The sequence below is a fragment of the Cricetulus griseus genome, chromosome 2, assembly GCF_003668045.3.
Source record: "Cricetulus griseus strain 17A/GY chromosome 2, alternate assembly CriGri-PICRH-1.0, whole genome shotgun sequence".
NCBI lineage: Eukaryota > Metazoa > Chordata > Mammalia > Rodentia > Cricetidae > Cricetulus > Cricetulus griseus.
Window position 1 is genome coordinate 376,044,420 of NC_048595.1, and position 20,956 is coordinate 376,065,375.

At 49.1% G+C, this 20,956-nt stretch overlaps 1 protein-coding gene across 2 annotated transcripts; it reads left to right on the forward strand.

The window, feature by feature from the left end:
* Positions 1-1,567: 1,567 nt before the first annotated feature.
* On the forward strand, positions 1,568-7,434 carry Nol12 (nucleolar protein 12). 2 transcript variants are annotated; one of them, XM_027403973.2, is made up of 6 exons: positions 1,568-1,721; positions 2,882-2,987; positions 3,632-3,680; positions 4,176-4,318; positions 6,675-6,772; positions 7,031-7,434. In XM_027403973.2, exons 1-6 carry the CDS (start codon positions 1,639-1,641, stop codon positions 7,197-7,199), a joined length of 648 nt encoding a protein of 215 aa, XP_027259774.1. In that variant the 5' UTR covers positions 1,568-1,638; the 3' UTR covers positions 7,200-7,434. The 2 variants fall into 2 exon arrangements, with proteins under 2 accessions (XP_027259774.1, XP_027259773.1); XM_027403972.2 differs by lacking the exon at positions 1,568-1,721 and adding an exon at positions 1,776-1,969.
* The last annotated feature ends 13,522 nt before the right edge of the window (positions 7,435-20,956 follow it).

The window sequence follows — 20,956 nt, forward strand, 5'->3', positions numbered from 1 at the left end:
TCCTGACTCCCTGCAGCCTCCTGAGCTTCTTGCTTCAGAGGCCTCTCCCCTGCACTATCATGATCACAGAGTTGGCCACAGGGCTGGTCCTTACAGTCAAGAGCATCAGCCATGTCTCCAGCAGCCAGCACAAAGTCTTGAGAATAGGGGAAGCCAATTGTACAATGAAGTCTCTAAAATGCCTGTCTGGTGTTATTTCACCCAGAGTTTCACATTCAAACCCTTGTGATGGTTAGTAGAAGGTGTGTTGTTAAACTCCCTTTCCATACTTGGGGAAACTGAGGCACATAGCTGATGTGGCTTGTGCACCAAACCTGAGTATGGCAGAGCACTGTGTTACACATTCCTGATACGACATACTTGTCTAACTGCTGTCATGGCTCTCAAAGTTTGTTGCATGCAGGAGCGGTATTCGGGGACATTTGAGAATGTGCTAGAAATGGATATTCTAACCAAATGTACTGAACCACAAACCCTGAATCTGGGTTTCAGCAAGCCTTCTAGGGCATCTAGTGCATGCCAAAGTTCTAGGAACCACCTCTTTTGCAACAGCCCTACAAAGTCACTACAATTATCTGTACTTTACAAATAGGTAAATGAGGCACAAAGAAAATGGCAATGTGAGCAAGGGCGCTGGGGAGATGGCTCAACAGTTAACAGCTCTTATTTATCTTGCAGAGAACCTGAGTTTGATTCCTAGTACCCACATGATGACTCACAACTATTTGTAACTCTCCTTGCAGAGGATCTGACACCCTCTTCTAGGCTTGTAGGCACTACTGCACTTACGTGGTACACACGTAAACTCACTCAGGCAATTGTTTTTCTTTTTTTAAATTTAACTCTTTTTTTGTTTGTTTGTTTTTCGAGACAGGGTTTCTCTGTGTAGCTTTGGAGCCTAACCTGGCACTTGCTCTGGAGACCAGGCTGGCCTCGAACTCACAGAGATCTGCCTGCCTCTGCCTCCCGGGTGCTGGGATTAAAGGCGTGCTCCACCAACGCCCGGCTCTATTTGTTTGTTTTTATATAGTGTCTCTCTATTATGTAGAGCTATTATGTCTGCTCTGGCTGTCCTGGGACTTACTGCCAGCAAGTGCTGAGTTATAGGTGTGCACCACCACCATCCGGTTGTTTTCATCTTAAAACAGTAAAAAGGCCACACAGCTGGTAGATGATTACCAGTGTTAGAATCCAGGTAGTTTTCCTCGCTCGTGTAAATCACCAAAGAGTTGACATCAGAATTCAATTAGGATCAGTTTGTTTGTTTGTTTTGATTTTTTGAGACAGGGTTTCTCTGTGTACCCCTGGCTGTCCCGCACTGTTAGACCAAGTTGGCCTCTAACTCAAGAGATCTGCCTGTTGGGATTAAAGGCGCTTCTAGGATCAGTAGTTTTTAGGCATTCACTAATAACTTCATATTGAGCGCCTGTTAGGGCCAGGCTAGGTGATGGAATCACTAAAGCCATTCTGGGAAAACCTGAACTGTGGAGACAGGGTGGAGGCTCCTTTAAAAGGCGGAGACAAGTCGACGGAACTGTGGAACAAGGCCACTGAATGCGCTCTCCCGGACATCTGAAACTGCTACACACGGAAGTATTTTATGCGAGGAGCAGCCACGCTGCCGGAAGCTTCCCTGTTATGGGCCGCAACAAGAAGAAGAAGCGAGATGGAGATGACCGGCGCCCTCGGCTCGTCCTCAGCTTCGATGAAGAGAAGCGGCGGTGAGTGGCAGGGTCGAGCCGGATTCCGGCCGGGCTGCCTGGAGAGGCCTCGCCAGGTCCAGGGCGCGCATGTCCACACAGGGTACCCTTCCGGCTCCGCCCCTGGACGTGCCGGACCAGGCGGGATGGTGTCGCCCGCTCTCCACTCGCAGATTCCGGCCTGCGCAGAGCTGTGCCTTGGATCACCCGAATCCTGCTCGGTCCATGGTCCCGGCCCACAGTCAGCTCCTAGTCGTCGTCGACAAACGGCGAGCGAATGGGATAAGAGGGGCTTATGTTCATTCATTCACTCATATTATGTTTAACCAAGCTTGGGACCCGGAGGCTGAATGTTTGCGATTCAGTGTCACCGTAGATAAATAACACATTGTAGTGGGTCTGCGAAAACCCTAGTTCAGCGCACCAAACGAAACTGTAGTTGCCAGGCGTGGTGGTGTAGACCTGTAATCCTAAACCACCAGGATGCTGATGCAGGAGAATTGCAAAGTAAAGGGCTTCAGAGAGAGTTCAAGACCAATCTGGGCATTTGGGTGATGTCCCTGTCCCCAAAGCAATATAAACTAATTAGATTTAACCCTCCAGTGCAACAACAAAATCGGGACCAGAGCAGAGATAAGATAGTAGAAGGAAGCAAGAGTTGGGAAGGTGCGGGGCACCCCTAGGTCCCACCCCACCAGTGGGGCCTGGGTGAAGGCCATCTTGGAAAGCCCAATTAGAGGAGACTCCTACCAGTGTCGAAGCAGCCCCCACCTGCTCTGTGTCTCGACCATCTGGTATTGTGTGTACCCACCAAGGGGCACGAAACCTTATGTGGTGACATGTGCTTAATGATGGAGCATGTAATGAGACTTAGCTTACAGCATAGGTATGTGGTAGGTTACACCACCTAGGATTATGTTAGTACACCGTGATGGTCCAGCCAGGACTAGCAACTCGTTTCTCATGAGGTACCCTTGTCATTGAATGACTCAACTATGTTCTCTGTGACCTAGTCTCTCCCTCTGTCCTTATCTGTAAAATAAGGACAGGCTGTTGAGAGGGTAGAATGGGTTAGTGGGTAGGGTAGAGCTTGGTCCTTATGGCATTGGGAGTTTCTCTAGAGCCCCTCTTTCCTGGTGGTTCCTCCTGACTTTGACTCTCCTCTGCTTTCCTTCCTGCAGGGAATACCTGACAGGCTTCCACAAACGGAAGGTGGAGAGGAAGAAGGCGGCCATTGAGGAGATAAAACAGCGGCTGAAGCAGGAGCAGAAGAAGCTCCGGGAAGAGGTGCAGGACAGAGAAGGATGAGGGATTGGAGGGGTGGGGGCTCAACTCCCAGGGGAGGGGCAGTGTTGGATGGGTCTGATGGAGGCAGCTACAGGCAGAGCAGGAGGTGTGTGAGCATGACTGGAGTTGTTTACACAAGTAGGCACTGGGGGTGTGAAGGATGAGTCTCCTCTTGAGCTTGCTCTATGAACTGTAGTCTCACACCATGGAAGTGAACAGGGTTGTTGCCTGGGATGGACTGAAAGGCCATTCTCCCTGTGTTCATTTCTGTTTTAGTATCTCTTTCTATGGCCATGATATAAAACTCTTGACAAAAGCAACTTAAGGGAGAAAGGGTTTATTCTGGCTTTCAGTTCAAGGGCACAGACCATTGTGAGTGAGTCAAGGTGAGTCAAGGTTGCAGGAGTGTGAATCGGCTGGTCCTATCACATCCAGAATCAGGAAGCAGAGTGATGAAGGCACTGCTGTTCAGATCTCTTTCTCCACCCAGGATCCCAGCCAGGGAATGGTACCACCCATAGTGGTTGGGTCTTCTCACCTCTAGATAATACCCTATAGATATGCTCAGAGGCCCATCTCCCAGGCCATCCTAGATTCTGTCGGGTTAACAGTTAACACCATCACTTCATCCTGTTTGACTTCAGCGCCACCAGGAATACCTGAAGATGCTGGCAGAAAGAGAGGAGGCACTGGGTAAGTCCCCAGCTAGCTCTTATGTGGAGAGCATCTAGTAAGCCTGGGCTTCTGTGTCCCCTGGTGGGGATAAGGAACAATGGGGAGAAAACTGGATAGAGGGTTCTTAGCCATAGAGATCTTGGTGGTGATGGAGGGGCCAAGGGTGGATCAGAGACCAGGGGACCCAAACCACATGGTAAATTGAGCTGAGCAGGGAGCCTGGGGATGGAACAGCTCTTGTTGCCACTCAGTTTCTCCAAAGCAGGGACAGACTGGAGCAAGAGGGATGACAGGGTCATTTCCAGCACTTTCATGTGGGTGGGACTCTGAACCACTCTGTAGATGCAGAAAGAAAGGGTAGGTGGGGGAGATACAAGGAAAGAATGGCTGGAGCCTGGTGGCTAGTCTAGAAAAGCACGCTGTGTGCCAGTCCCCATCCCTCCAGGGCTAGGTGGGAGGCTGGAGCCTGGTGGCTGAGCCAGGGCTGAAGGCTGGTCTGTGTCCACCTTGCAGAGGAGGCAGATGAGCTGGAGCGGCTGGTGACAGCAAAAACAGAGTCGGTGCAGTATGACCACCCCAATCACACAGTCACCGTGACCACCATCAGTGACCTGGACCTCTCAGGGGCCCGGCTGCTAGGTCTGCCCCTGCCTGAGGTAGGTGCCAGGGCAGCCCTGGGAAGAAGGGATTTAGGGGTAGGTTGGTTTGTGGGGGCTGCTCAGTGCCTGCCCAGGTCAAGGGTCTTCTGCTAGAAGTGTGCTCCTGGCAGCTTTCTTGTATGGCTCAGTTCATCAGTTAGCTGAGTGTTGCCGTGGTAGACCTGCCTGGGTATGGAGATGAATAACCATGAGATGCGCCCTTGGTACTGAGGTGAGGCCCTTGGTACTGAGCCCAGCTATAGTAAGTGCTCAACAGACCACTTACAGTGACTGTAACCGTTGTGTGGCAAGCAGTACATATGCCCTTGGCATGTGTGCACAAGGGCGGTGACTTTGTAATATAGGTTGTGCATACTCAATAACTTGTTCAATAATTGAAAACAACAGCATCCCAGTAAGTGGAACAAAACCCCCGCTCCACTTCAAGCTATGCCTGTGGCTTATGTAGGAATTTCTATATCAGAGTCCCTTCAGGCCTGCATATGTTCAAGTCTTTTGAATAAAATGCTGTGGTATTTACATTGAACCTACGCAGGTCCTCCCTTGTCCTTTAATTCATCTCCTAGTTACTTAGAAAACTGAATGCCAGGCCAGTGAGATAGCTTAGGGGTAAAGGTGCTTCCACTACCTGAGTTCCATAGCCTGAGTTCAGTCCCTGGAGCTCTGGAACTCCACTTGGTGGAAGGAGAGAGCTGGCTCCCACAGAGAGCTGGCTCTGACCTCCTACACACATGCTGGGGTATACAGATCACACACACATGCATGCATGCGCGCGCGTGCGCGCGCGTACACACACACACACACACACAGACACACACGCACACGCACACCACCCAACACATGCACACTAAATAATACAAAAACAATCTGAATACTCTGTAAGTTATCCTGAGTTGTTACAGTGCAGTGTTCAAAGAATAGCATGAGTCTAGGACCTTGAGAGATGACTCGGCAGTTAAGAACATTTTCTGCTCTTGCAGAAGACCCAGGTTCAATTCCCAGAACCCACATGGTGACTCACAACAGGGGCAGGCCAGCATAATGCCTGAGTCCTTACCGCTCCAGTTCCAAGAGATCTGACCCCTCTTCTGACCTCTGCAAGCACCAGGCATGCATGTGGTGTGTAGATATACATGCAAGCAATATATTCATCAATTTAAAAATCTAAAACAATTTTTAAAAAAAGACAAGAAATCTATGCTCAGCACAGACACTGTGTCTCCTTCCAGATTTTTTGTTTGTTTGTTTGTTTGTTTGTTTGTTTTGTTTTGTTTTTTGTTTTTTTTCCAGACAGGGTTTCTCTGTGGCTTTGGAGGCTGTCCTGGAACTAGCTCTTGTAGACCAGGCTGGTCTCGAACTCACAGAGATCCGTCTGCCTCCCGAGTGCTGGGATTAAAGGTGTGTGCCACCAACGCCCGGCTTCCTTCCAGATGTTTTATTTCTTTTCATTCTGTAGCTGGTCGACTCCAACTGCCCAGAGAGTACAGTATAAAGAACATTTCCAGACTAAGGATGCAGCTTGTCCAGAATGTGAGGCCCTAGGTCTAGTCTCCAACATGACAAAACAACAGAACAAAACCCCACACATTTCCAAGGACAGGCATGGAAGCACACAAGGCTAGGTGAAGGCAGGAGGATCATTAGTTCAAGACCAGCCTGGGTCCTTATCTCAGAGGGAGAAAGCTCCTGCCCTGAGTTGCAGTGTCTACATCCTGGAAAACCATGGCCTGACTGACTTCTACTTATCCGCTTTATGCTTGTCCTTCTCTAGGGCCTGACACAATGTCTTGTCATTTTGCTGATGTTGCTATTGTGAATGTTTGGAAACAGGCTGTCCTTTGTCATTCTCGTTCTCAAACAATGTTCTATTTTCTTGTCTGCTAGTGTGACAAACACTAAAACCAAAACAACTTAGGGGAGGAAAGGGTTTGCTCATCTTATACTTCTAGGCCACAGTTCATCATAGAAGGAAGTCAGGTGAGAAACTCAACAAAGGAACCTGAAGTAGAAACTATGCTCACTCTGACTCACTCTCTCACTAGTTCATGGCTAGCTAGCTTTTTCATACAGCCCAGGACCACCTGCCTAAAGAATGATGCTACCCAGTGTGGACTTGGTCTTGCCCATAGACCAGCTTGATCTAGGCGACTTCTCAATTGAGGCTTCTCTCAGATGACTCCGGGGTATGTCAAGTTGGTAATTAAGGCTAAACAGGACAGACATACACAGTGCATTTCTGCCCTGAGCCTTATGCATTCCCTTAAGGTAGCTGGCCACACTTCTGTGCTAAAGGTAGGACTGCTCAGGGTGCCTGTCCACTCCCTGTAACAGTCCCTTTCCTTTGTTTCTCCAGCAAGGGGACCTGGATGGGTCCCAGGAGGAGGTGTCATGCATGGAGAAGCCAACAAAAGCCTTGCCCAGGAAGTCCAAAGATCCCCTCCTATCTCAGCGGTAAGCTCTGGCTTGTAGTTGCTGGGTCCCATTCCTGTCTGGTACTAGTCGCTAGGCATGTGGTTACCCTAGCCTGGGGGCGGGGGTGAGGAGCCTGTCAGGCTCTGTAGAGCCAGACCAGGCTGTTTGAAATGTGTTTGGAGCTTGTCCCAGCTTCTCATCCATGAGTCAGATGATCAGTACCCAGCCTCCCACTGTTGCCTGAGTCTTAAGGGAAGGCCAAGGCCCTGGCCTCACCAGCCTCCACTCTCCTCGTAGCATCTCCTCCCTCACAGCCACACTGCATGCACACAGTCGGAAGAAGGTCAAGAGGAAACACCCTCGGCGGGCCCAGGACTCCACCAAGAAACCTCCCAGTGCCACTCGTACCAGCAAGACCCAGCGCCGCCGCCGGATGACCGGAAAAGCCAGGCACAGCGGGGAGTGAGCCCTCAAGAAGCCTGTGGGTCCCCAGCCAAAGTCCGTGGCTGTCCCTGCAACCCAGCTCTGCTGAGGGGTAACTGCAGCCTAAGCCTGAAAACCAGGACTTTTCCAGCCTGGGGTTTGAGCCCAGAAGCAGTGGGCTTCCTAGAGACTGGCCCCAGGAGCCTTTGGAATTGTGTCAGGGTTTCTTCACAAATGTACATCTACCTGGGACTCAACAGTCCTTGAAACTCCTCACCTGTATGCTTGTGGTTTCTCCTGGCTTTGGTGCCATGCCCCAAAGTTGAGTTCTGGGGTGGTGGGAATGGTCAGGGGTCTATCTTCCACCTGTAGGTTTTCCTGAGGGTATTACAAGGTCATGTCCTATCTGGGTCCCCTAGTCATAGCTGGAGAATAGCATGTCTCTTATAGAATCCAGAGCTGTGGCCAGCTGTGGTAGTATATGGTGATATTGCAGCAAGGAGACTTGAGAGGCAGGAGACTCAATTCATGGTCATCTTCAGCTACCAAGGGAGTTTTATGCCATCTTAGACCAGCTGTTGGGTGGTATCTGAAGACTAAGGGCTAGAGCCACAAAGCCACATTGAGGGATTGGAAACTCAGCTCAGGGCCTTTCTTGGGGCTGCCTAGTCCTGGCCTCAGCCCCCTCCCTCCTTCCCTGCCCTCTCTGCTTTGGGAGTGGTGACTCTACCATAGGCCTGGTCCTCACCCTTTAGACCACTGACTAGGACAGCAAGGCAGGAAATGCAGGGATCTGGTCCCCATGTGGGCCTCAAACAGTGCTATCCTACCGTGTGTTTCCCTGATTTTCCATCAGGGCTATCCTAAGACTGGCATATGAGTAGTATAGGATACTTTGCAACACACCAGGATCATACCTCATGGCTCACAGCATGTCCCTATCTTGTCAATAGAGATGTCTGCCTCCACCCCCTTTCTCTGGTGATGTGGTGTCATTTCCAAAGTACATTGGCAATTCACGAGAAGTGAGAAGCCATATACCTTTCCTGTGTGCCATTGGTTTTTCTAGCTGACCAAGGAAATTGAGTCACAGTGTGGCCAGTTCTCAGAACAGGTGGAGTCAGAACCCCTGGAAAACTTGTATGTCCTCCCAGGAGACACCCTTATACACAGGACACCCCCTACACATGCACACACATGCTCTAAGTCCCTGAAAAACTTGTGTCTTCTCCCAGGATACACCCGTATACACAGGGCACCCCTACATTCTCATTCTCTCTCAGCTTGGACTCCTTCCCTGTCTCTCCATCCTGGGCAGAGTTGGGTCTGTAGGGACATCAAGAGCAAAGAGGTTAGTTGGTCATGGTGACACACACTTCTACTCCTAGCACTTGGAAGTGGAAGACAAAGGATCACTGTAAGGTCTAGCCTCGTCAGGGCTACAGAGAGCCAGCCTCAAAAAAAAAAAAAAAAAAGAAAGGAATGAATTCACTAGGACATGCTTGCACCTGTTTGCAGTCCAGGCAGCTCAAGAGGCCTGGGTAGGAGACCCCAAATTCTAGGCCAGCTTGGGCTACATAGCAGGACCTAGGACAGTGAGGTTCAGCTCCATACATCAAACATTCACAACTAGTTTGTGTGGTAAGGACTCAGCCTGACGCTGGGAAGGCTAGAAGCTGGGTGGCAGGCTTTTAAGTCTTCCTGTGTGCCCCCCTCCTTTTTTTTTTGATAACTGCCTCACAGCCCAAGATAGCTGCTTGAGCTTTAGCCATCATATCTGCATTTCAGCTAGCAGAGACGCGGAAGGGATGAAGAAGGACAGAATCCTCCCATGTCTGTTGCCCAAAGGCCCCTGAGGGGACGGGGCGTGCGCGCTCTGCTGGGAGAGAAGTGTCAGCCTTGGCTGTCCTAAGAAGGGAAGGAGCTAGCAGGCTCTTCCCCAGGAAGAGCTGTGGGGAGGCTGAAAGCACGCGCTAACTGCTCCCAGCTGGCCGAGCCTGGACAACAGTGGGCAGTGACTCAGTCCAGGGAAGGAGGATGGCCCAGGCTCTCCAGAGCAGGACAAGGGCACTTGAAAAGACTTCTGATCAGAGTCGCCCCTTAATGTGCTTAGAAGGTTCATCCTGAGCTGGGCAACAGGAGAGGATGCCTGGTTCAGGGTCCCTGGAGAGCAAGCGATTGCAGGTCCCAGACAAGGAAGCTCTCACCAGGCTGAATGGAGTCAGCTTTGTGGGTTTATTTTAGAGAAGCCCCCTGGTGGCAGTGAGGGTGTGTGCAGGCAGATCTGAAACAAAACCCTGACAAACCAGAGAGAGGCAGGTTTGCAGGCCTTAGCCCTCAAGCATTTTCAGGTCACTTGCCAGGTTCAGGACATTGCAGGTAAGTGATGAGCAAAACAGCTCAAGTGCTATGAGCACGTGGTGGAGACTCCAAGGAGGGAACCGAGGAGAGAAGGTAACGCTAACATCAATGGCAAAGACTAAGTTCACCAAGCTGGGTAACCATACCCAAAGAAACAAAGGCCTCACCTCCAGAGGGGTGGCTCAGGGGTTCCTAGGCAAAAGACAACCCATGAGGCTCATGAGTCCTGCCCAGGATCTCAGCGGATAGCTCTTGCTCCACGTGGGGATGGCAGAGAGGCCTTCCTGGAGGGAGTAGAAATTGAGCCAAAATACGGCAATTAGGATCTGTGGTTCACCATTTCTGAGAGGCCTCAAGCTTAGAGTGGCTTTAGTCACATTGTTGAAAGCCACCTTGGACTAAATAGCAACACTTGCAATCCCTTGGATTTAAGCAAGCTTCCACCACCAGTCTGATTTTGCTACCATGCCTTGGACTGTATTCCCTTGAACTGTGACCCGCAATCAATGTTTACTATTTAACTCTGTTTTCCTAGGCAAGTAAACAGGTGAAAACAAGCCTGGCTATTCGTGGTCATCACAGGACAGCTCTGATGACCCCAGTAAAGGTCATCCATACTGTTCTGCTCTGCCAAGTAGATCTCTTCCATGCTCACCAAGGCTCCAAACCCTCCATTGCCCATGGGAAAAAGGACTGGGTGTTCCTTCCCCTTGCCAGGTGAAGACACAGGTTCTTGGCTAGAACAGAGAGTCATGGCACTCTCCAGATCTCTAAGGGGGTCTCAGCCAGGTCCCTGACCCAAGCAAAGGTGTGGATGGAGCAGAGGCCCAGTGAAGTGACAATGCAGGTAGATGTGTGTCTTAGTTATGTTTGTTGCCGTGATAAAATACCATGACAAGGGGCTGGAGAGATGGCTCAGTGGTTAAGAGCACTGGCTGTTCATCCAGAGGACCTGGGTTCGATTCCCAGCACCCACATGGCAGCTCACAAGTACCTGTAACTCCCATTTCCTGGGGAACTGACACCCTCACACAGACAAACATGCAGGCAAAACACCAATGCACATAAAAATAAATAAATCAGGCCAGAGAGCTGGCTCAGAGGTTAAGAGCACTGACTGCTCTGCCAGAGGTCCTGAGTTCAAATCCCAGCAACCACATGTTGGCTCACAGCCATCTATAATGAGATCTGGTGCCCTCTTCTGGTGTGTAGGCATACATAGATGCAGAATACTATACACATAATAAATAAATCTTTAAAAAAAACAAAAATAAACCATTTAAAAAATTATGCCCCAGGGATGGAGAGATGGCTGTTGCAGACAACCAGGGTTCGATTCCCAGCACCCACATGGCAGCTCACAACTCCAGTTCCAGGGTACCTTGACACCAATGGCAAAACACCAATGTACAGAAAATAAAAATAAATAAAATTCCTTTAATAAAATAATTATGCCCCAAGTAATTAGGCTACTAGCATCTCAACCCAGGAAACCTGGTCACCTTGGAGAGGCTTAAAAGAAAAAATAAAAACTGACAAAAAGCCACTTATGGGAGAAAGGGTTTGTTTTAGCTCACAGTTCCAAGTGACAGTCCACCATAGCAAGGGAGTAAAGGCAGGGGCTTGAAGAGTTAGTCACATCACATCCAGTCAAGAGCAGAGAGCATAAAAACATTGATGCTTATTTGTGCCTAGCTCCCTACATTTCTGCAGTTCAGGAAACTCTGTCTATCTGTCTGTCTTGTCTGTCTAGGGAATGATGCTGTCCACAGTAAATGAGTCTTTCCACCTCAACAGTAATCAAGACAACCCTCCACAGACATGTCCACAGGCCATCCTGATCTAGGCAGTTTTTCATTGAGACTTTACATAAGACCTAACACATGATCAAACGAACCTGAGTTTGATCCCCAGAACTAACAAAACAGTGGAAGGAAAGAACCGGTGGCTGTACAAGACTATTCTCCAAGCCAAATTCCTGCCATTTCTAAAATTGTTATTATTTTATGTTTTCTCTCTCTCTTTTTTGGGGGTGGGGTTTTGAGACAGGGCTTTGGAGGCTGTCTTGGAACTAGCTCTTGTAGACCAGGCTGGTCTCGAACTCACAGAGATCCGCCTGACTCTGCCTGACTCTGCCTCCTGAGTGCTGGGATTAAAGGCATGAGCCACCACCACCCAACCTATTTTAAGATTTATTTTATTATTTATTGTGTATACAGTGTTCTACCTGCATGTATGCCTGCACACCACAAGAAGGCAGTAGATCTCATTATAGATGGTTGTGAGCCACCATGTAGTGGCTGGGAATTGAATTCAGGTCCTCTGGAAGAGCAGGAAGTGCTCTTTAACCTCTGAGCCATCTCTCCAGTTTTCACTACCCAACTTATTTTTAAAACATGTCTTGTGAATATTTTGCCTGCACCACATATGTGCAGTATCAATGGAGGTCAGAAGAGGGCACTGTACCCCTGGGACCGAAGTTCCCAGATGGTTGAGCTATGTGGGTGCTGGGAACCAAACCCAGCTCATCTGAAAGAGCAGCAAGTGTTTTTAACTGCTGTCATTTCTCTAGCCCATAGAAATTCTGTTGGTCCTGTTTATAAAAGATCACCACAACTGGGCCTGTTGACTGTTTACCTTCCCTCACAGAAAGAGAGGACAGAGAGGATCATGGGACCCTCACCTGAGTATGCCAGCCCTCCCAATCATCAGTATTAAGCAATTCGCAGGGTTTTGCCATCATCCTCATCCACCTCTTCAGAGGGGCCTCTTCCCATAGTCCTCTTTGCTCCCTGCCTTCTGCCATCCTCTCGGGCAAACACTCCAAAGCTAAGGTGAGCACTGACTCATGGTGCCCCCCCACCCCCAGTCCCTCTGCTGCTGTCTACTCTAGGTCCTGCCTTCCTTCAGCCTGTGGCCTGTCTGGACCCACAGGCTCACTCTTTCTGGGCCTTTGCTAAGATGCATGGCTCTGTTGTTCTTTGATGAGCCTCAGCAAACATGACTGACAAAGGGCTCCATAAATGTTTAATAACTGGATTGTCAGGTGGGCACCCTCCGTTGGCTCTAGGTTGAATTGCTTGGTAGAGACAGAGGCCTGGGCCTTGCTTAGTTCCAACTCAGCTGAAATATCCATTTTGCCCCAGGCTCAGAGAGGTCTCAGGTAACTATCTCAAGATCACCCAGCCAAGAAGTGTTAGAGGCTGACCCAGAACCAAGGTCTCACTAGCCCGTCTTACAGCTGGCCAGGCCACAGAGGAAGCACATCGTGTTTGTCAGCCAGCTCCATGCTGGGCCAGGATGGCTTGTTCAGGTCCTCATGTCTGCCCTCACTTAGGAAGAAGCCACATTTTATTCATGCTCTCTTTTCTGAGTGCTTCACCAGACATAGGTGAATGAGAGAATTAGCAGTGGCCTGTGGAGTCAGACATTCCAAGATTTTTGTCCTGATTCTGCTGTGCCACCCTGGCAAGTCAATTGACATCTCTGATCTTTGTTGCTGTATGTAAAGGCCTGGCTTAGGAGCTGGAGTGTAACAGCGCACAATAGAGCTTAACTTGAAACGTTAGGGTGTGGCTGTACTTTTTGTGGGTGAGCCCAGATCAGTGTTCAAATGAAGGGTGAGGATCCCTGATCTGGTATTCTCTGTGGTCCTTGAGACCCTGACTGTAGTACCCAGAGTGATGTGACGTTGGTACTGTATTCCATTCGTATTTACTAGCTGTCTGGAACTGTTCTGCCTGAACAATTCATTTAGTTGGTTGTTTTCCGTTTTTTGGTGCTTTTGCTTTTGTTTGACAGAGTCTCATGTAGAGCAGGCCTCCAATTGATTCTGTAGCCAAATCTGGCCTTGACCTCCTGACCTTTCTTTTCTCTTTTCTTTCTTCCTTTTTTTCTCTTTCTTTCTTTCTTTCTTTCTTTCTATCTTTTCTTTCTTTCTTTTTTTTTTTTAAGACAGAATTTCTCTGTGTAGTCCTGGCTGTGCTGGAACTCACTCTGTAGTCCAGGCTGGCCTCGAACTCATAGAGATCCTCCTGCCTCTGCCTCCTGAATGTTGGGGTTAAAGGCTGGCGCCACCACCGTCCGGCCTACCTCCTGATTTTCTTGCCTTCATTTGCAGGTCACTGCTTCTACTGTCCCCACCTCCCAATTGCTGGACTTAACAGATGTATGTCACCAGCCCCTGGCTTTGCTTTCTGGGAGTGTCTCACTCTTTCAGCCAGGCTGATCCAACTGTGCACAATCCATTCTCCTGCTTCAGATTTAAGTGCTAGCACACCGGGCCAGCCACACTTTGTACTTTGCACGTATGTATTAGTACCTTTTTGAAGACCTTTGCTAGAACGAACCAACGGGAAAGAGACTAGAGGCCACTGGGCCAGCTTCAGCCCTTAGGCCCCGTGGGGACCGGACTGGACCAGGCTGCGGTAGCGGTAGCGCAGGCAGGAGAAACGTGCAATGCATCCCGCGCTCCAAGGCGCCTGGGCACCGCCCGCCTCTGCCCCGCCCCTAGTCCTCGCTGGGTCCAATCTCACATGGATCATGCAAATGAGGCTCTGAGAGCCAGCCTATTGGAACGCTGTAGGGGTGTGGTCTTCCACGCACCTCACGGGCAGCGTTTTGATTCATTGTTAAAATCGGGATTGTGTCCCTGGCACTAGCACCTCCGCCGCCCGGTGAGTAGAAACCCGAGCCCAGGTCAGAACCCCGCAGCTGGCGGAACCGAGAGGGCCGGAGCGGGAGATCAGAGGAGGGAGGCTGAGGGTCCCCGAGGAGTCGGTAAACCGGCAGCAGGAAGGGGACTAAGGGTCCATTCTCAGGGCGAGGTGTGCAGATACGAGAAGGCTTTTTTGTAGTCTCAGTCTTACTATATGTAAGGTGCATTTTAGGGAAGATTTCTAACGGTTGCCTAGGGGTCGTGGATGAAACTGGAGTCACAAAGAACACATGAAGAGTCCTTATCCCGCCCCCTGGAAAAGAAGCCGCATTCTCCATCCAAGACGATGCTCCTGCTGGTGATTGGACCAGGAAAGAACAGCCCAGGTTGGTGGGGCACATCCACCCATCCACCGTACAGGGGACTAAGTAGGGCAGATAGATGACTGCCCAGGGAGGAATCCTACTGTGGAGGATCTGGAGCCCCGGGGGAGGACCCCATATTCCTCAACTCAGCTGAGATTGGCAACAAAGGTTTGATCCCCCACCCCCGGGAGCTCTGTCGTCACCAAGTAGGTCAGGTATGAGGTGACCCTGAGGGTGTTCTGAGTTACATGGGCTTTGGGGAGGCGACACTGGATACCTCCCCTACCAATACCTTCCCAGGCTGTGGATGAGTGAGAGGGCAGGAGTCTCCTGACCCAGAGTCACTTCCAGGGTGTGGACATTATAGACTCCAAAACAGAGAGGATTGGACTTGGTTCAAGACCCCCAGCTAGGATGGAGGTGTGGTTCAGTGGTTAGAACAGTTGTCTACACCTGCCAGGACTTGGGTTTGATCTTCAGAAGTGGAGGGAGGGGGCAGACACACCACACGATATGGGACACCAGTGGTTCTTTTATGACTAAGTTCAGCCACATATGTACTTTGCGACCTTAAGCGGCTGTTCACTTTTGTCTAAGATTTGTCCTCAAGTCTGAAAGCTACCTGGCCAGACTTTTGCATCACACTGTTTTCCCAAGTACCTGGGTGGCTTGGCAGTGTGATCCAGCACCCTCTGGGCTTTGGAGGACAGATCACAGCCTTCAGCTGGACCAGTACCACTCGTGTGTCAGGGAACCTCTCTGAGCGTTGATTGCCTCCTCTGAAACTGGCGGTAACTTTTGCTGAGTAAGAGGGGAGCTATAGATTTATAAGGCTAGATACTTTGGGATGACTTAGGGGACTCTCACGGTATACCCCTGGCCTCAGCACTGTGATTCTAACTGGATTGATATCAGAGAAAACAGAATTATGGGGGTTTTGTTGTTGGCTTTTTTATTTGGTGTGTGTGTGTGCATATGTTACATGTTTGTATATGTGTACATATGTGTGTGGGTACTTGTGGAAGAAAGAGGGTGATGCTGGGGCTTCTTTTCTTTCTTTCTTTTTTCTTTTCTTTTTGGTTTTTCAATACAGGGTTTCTCTGTGTTGCCCCAGATGTCCTGGCACTCACCTTGTAGACCAGGCTGGCCTCAAACTCACAGAGATCCGACTGCCTCTGCCTCCCGAGTGCTGGGATTAAATGTGTGCACCACCACCGCCTGGCAGGTGATGTTGAGTTTCTTTTTCAGACAGGTCTTACTGAGCCTGGAGCTGGATGACTCAGCTAGACTGACTAGCCAGTGTGCACCAGGGCCCCCCCCAGCCCCCACACAAATCTTCTCCTCACTAACATATAACACAATAGGGTTCTGGGTGTTCAGATACAGGTCCTCATGCTTGTTGGCAGCTCTTTTTTCTTGTTGTTGTTGTTTTGTTTTGTTTTTCAAGAGATGGAGACTGTATGTTGCCTACACTGATTCTAAACTTGAACACTCTGGGATCAGGGGTGCACATCACCACCTATGGCTGGAAACTTGCCTTTATTGTTGATTTGTTCTTGTTTGTTTGTTTGTTTGTTTGTTTTTCCAGACAGAGTTCTCAGTATAGTCCTGGCTGTACTGGGACTCGATTTGTAGATCAGGCTGGCCTTGAACTCATAGAGATTCATTTACCTCTGTCTCTTGAGTGCTGGGGTCAAGGGCGTGTGCCACTACCTCCTGACTTTGTCAAACATTTTTTTTTGTCATTTACATTTTTATGAGCAGTACAAAGGGTCCTTAGAACATTAACCAACAATATATAATAAGGATTAAAAATCACATGTAAATGCTTGACAGTATGTTTGGAAACTTAGTTGTTGTTACTGTTGATGAATACATGAACAGGAAAATGGGCTTTGTCTGGCTTGGGCAAATCAGGGCTAGGGTCTACATAGTGGCCCACCGGTTATCAGGTTCTTGTGCCCAAATCCTTCCCAGGCCCCACCTAGAGAGCCACTGGATCACAGGAGCTGCCTGGTTTGACTCACCTGCTATGGAGAAAGTGGCTATGAATGTCCCAGGTGTACATTTTGAAGCTAGCCTATCTCCCAAGAGCCACTGTCACCCTGGGGAGGTCCATGGAACAAGATACCAGGTAGGCTGACTTTCTCTGTGGTAGGTGTTTTGGAATGTGGGGTCAGTGATGGGTTGGGCCACGAACTTGCAGTTGAAGGAGATGCTTCCTCCTGAGCTGTGTGCCACTTGGACTGTGCTAATATTCCTATACTTTGTCCACTTTCCAGAGGTCTTATATTTATTTATATGTATAAACCAAGATTTTGGGTCAGCTTATGTAGTCATTTGGAATGAATAGTTCTTGAACTGAGCCAGTGTTTCACTGGTTGCTAGAGCAGTGATGTTAAATGAGGCTGTCACATCAATGGCTCCAGGGGGCTGGTGATCTAGTCAAAGTCGTGGGCAGGAAAAAAGGAACCAGGGAAATGGCTGTTTCGGTATAGCTGTGATCCATGCTATGAAGGAACAGGGTTGTCAGGCCACAGGGAAAGTTCTCTGAGGACCTTCAGCAATTTGATGAAGGCTTGACATTGAAGCTAGGAAAAAGAAGAGGGAAGGGAATGGTACAGTGTGTACAAAGGTAGGCAGAAAAGATGAAGTACATTTGACTCATTGGTCATTGAGAGGGAGAGCCACCCAGATACAGAGTGGAGAACTGGTTGGGGCCTGGCTTTCATCTGGCTTTGTGTGCTTGGTTTTGTAGGCATGTTGAGGACCTTAGATTGCATCTCAGTTGTCGTGCGTTGACACTAAGGATTATAAACAAAATTGTAGGGAGACACTCTAGCCCCGCCCAATAGTCCTGGGACAGGTACCAGGTGGACCCGGGACTCGCCCATAAGGGCATGGTGAAGGAAAGCCAGGGTGACGTAAGGGAGCTTCTTAAGGGGCTGCACGTGGGGACCTTGGCCCCTTTTGTTCTGGCCGCGCTTGCTGGGTTCTATAACCTAGCTCTGGCCTATGTCTTGCCTTGGTGTCTTTTTGAATAAAGAGACATTAATCTTACACAAGATAGTGACTAAAGTGATTCAGTCTTCATTTTCATGTTGCTGTGATTACTGGGCAAAGCGTGGAAGGCAGGGAGGAGAGAGGGAAAAGAGGGACAAGGGTGGAGCTGCCACAGGTATGCATTTGGTCCAGAGTTGATGGTAGCCTTGAGATGGGGACAAAGGACTTGTTCAGCCCCAGAGGCAGTTTTTACTACCACATCTCATGCACAGAGACTTGTGTCCTTCCTGGATTTGGCGCCAGGGCTTCCTCAGTGACCTTCCTGCAGAGCTGAGCAGTTATCACTGAGGCTACAAGCTGAGGTCATCACCGAAGCAAACAGGATCTGACTCCAGGGTCCGTCTTGAGTAGTGAAGTGTTCCGCCAACCTCCTGGGAAGAAGGGCCACAAGGCTGGTGTGTGCCCCCAGCCCTTTAGATGCTTATCTCCGTCTTCTGGGCCACCTCTGCCTACTATTACTTGAAATTAAAAACTGACTTGGGCTGGCAATGTGACTGAGTGAGTAAGGGTGGTGTCAGGCCTGATGACCCGAGTTCAGTCTCTGGGACCCACATGGTAAAAGGTGAGACCTGACCCTTGCAAGTTGTCCTCTGACTGACACACAAACACAAATACACATAGGCACACACAAATAAATGTTTAAAAAAAAAGAAGCTGGGAGCCAGGTGTTGGTGGTACATGACTTTAATCCCAGCATTCAGGAGGCAGAGGCAGGTGAATCCCTATGAGTTTGAGGCCAGCCTGGTCTACAGAGTGAGTTCCAGGACAGCCAGAGCTGTTATACAGAGAAACCTTGTCTTGAGAAGAAGAAGGAGAAAAAGAAGGAGAAGGAGAACAGCTGGTGCTGAGAGATGGGTTAGTGGTTAAGAGCACTTGCTGCCCTTTCAGGCTTGGTTTGGTTCCCCAGCCCCATGTCAGAAACTTACAACCACCTAGACCTATGGGACTCTAATGCCCTCTTTTGGCTTCCATAGGCACCTGCACAAAGGCAGTGTACATACACATATCCAGGTGCACATACCAATATAAATAAAATTGTAAATATTTTAAAAGCTTGACTGGGAGCTGGACAGTGCCAATGGTGACCAAGGGGTGGTTCAATGAAGAGCACTTGGCCTAAGCATGATGCTCTAAGATCCATTCTAAGGGGTTGGAGAGATGGCTCAGAGGTTAAGAGCACTGGCTGCTCTTCCAGAGGTCCTGAGTTCAATTACCAGCAACCACATGGTGGCTCACAACCATCTATAATGAGATCTGGTGCCCTCTTCTGCTGTGCAGGCACACATTCAGGCAAAACACTGTATACATAATAAATAAATCTTTTTTTTAAAAAAAAGATTCATCCCAGCACTTGGGAGGTAGAGGCAGGTGGATTTCTGTGAGTTTGAGGCCAGCCTGGTCTACAGAGTGGGTGCCAGGACAGCCTCCAAAGCAATACAGAGAATAATGTGGTGGGAACTGGAGATATGGCTAAGTGGGTAAGAGCATTTTGCTACTCTTGCAGAGGACCTGAATTCAGTTCCCAGGACCTACATGGAGGCTCAGAACCATCCCATCCCTAACTCAAATTCCAGAGGATCCAACACTTTTTCTGACCCTGTGGACACCACATGCATGTGGTGCAGATACATACATGTAGGCAAGCAATCATACACAGAAAAATAAAATAATTTTTTAAAAGGTAGAACTGTGCATGGTGGTCCACACCTTTAAATCCCAGAACTTGGGAGGCAGAGGCACGTGGGTCTCTTTGAAGAATTCAAGGCCGACCTGGACTGCATAGTGACTTTCAAGCTAGTCAAGGCTACAGAGACTTTGCCTAAAAAAATAAATAAATTAATAAATAAATAAACATGGAAAATAATAGAGGAAGACACCAATGCAATGTCACTCTCCAGTCTCCATATGCATATATGTTCATGTGCACCTAACACACACACACACACACACACACACACACACACACACACACCCTGACTCTAGTTTAGGGACGCATTTTAAGACAGGGTTTCCCTGGCTGTCCTAGAACTTGCTCTGTAGACAAGGTTGGCCTGGAAGTCACAGAGATCTGCCTGTCTCTTCTTCCTGAGTCCTGGGACTAAAAGTGTGTACCACTACCGCGCTGCTAACAAATCAGGTTTTTATCTGACCCTTATCAAGTCACCTCTTCTGGACCTTTCTGACTGCCTACCTGGACCCTATTCCATGATGCTCTGAGGTTAGGGAGGAGGCAGTGGACAGAGAATCTCTACTGTTTCCCCATAGAACTGCCATTGAGTGCTTGCTATCCATGGCTTGCTTTGTCTATACTGTTCACTGTCTCTCCAGATCATTCTTTTTTTTTTTTTTTTTTAAAGGCTCATTTATTCATTATGTGTAGTGTTCTGTCTGCCTGTAGGCCTACAGGCCAGAAGAGGGCACCATTACAGATAGTTGTGAGCCACCATGTGGTTGTTGGGAATTGAACTCAGGACCTCTGGAAGAGCAGTCAGTGCTCTTAACCTGTGAGCCATCTCTCCAGCCCCAGATCATTTTTTTTTAAGATTTTATTTATTTATTATGTATACAACATTCTGCTTCCATGTATATCTGCACACCAGAAGAGGGCACCAGATCTCATAATGGATGGTTGGGAGCCACCATGTGGTTGCTGGGAATTGAACTCAGGACCTCTGGAAGAGCAGCTGGTGCTCTTAACCTCTGAGCCATCTCTCCAGATCATTCTTATAGCATGTCTCCAAGGAACCAAATGTGGCCAGTGCCCCACCTTGCCCCAAAGGGTTCTAAGATCTTGGCCCCATTTGCTTCTACATTTCAATCCAGACACATGGAGCACAAAAAGGTCTTTATTTAAAAGCATCACTGGCGCCAGGCGTTGGTGGCTCATGCCTTTAATCCTAGCACTCGGGAGGCAGAGGCAAGCGGATCTCTGTGAGTTTGAGGCCAGTCTGGTCCCAAGAGCCAGTGCCAGGATAGGCTCCAAAGCTGCACAGAGAAACCCTGTCTCGAAAAACAAAAACAAACAAACAAACAAACAAAAAAAAGCATCACTGGCTTGTTTGGGGCAGTGCAGCCCCCCCCAACCCCAGTTCCCTACCACATCTGCCACAGGGGGTGTCCTAGGCTTCCCTGCTCATGGTTTCAGCTGCTCTAGATTTTGTAGAATAGCTCTGGTCACAAAGTGTCCCCTATGACCTATTGAACATGATGATTAGCTGCTGATCATATGGCATTTCTTGGCATCTTCAGCTTCTGAAACCCCTGGGTTCCAGATACACCTGAGTCCACAGGCTGGGGGGCTGGTGGAAGCTGAGCCCTGGAAGTCACATGGTATTGAGCAGGCTGTGGCCAGGT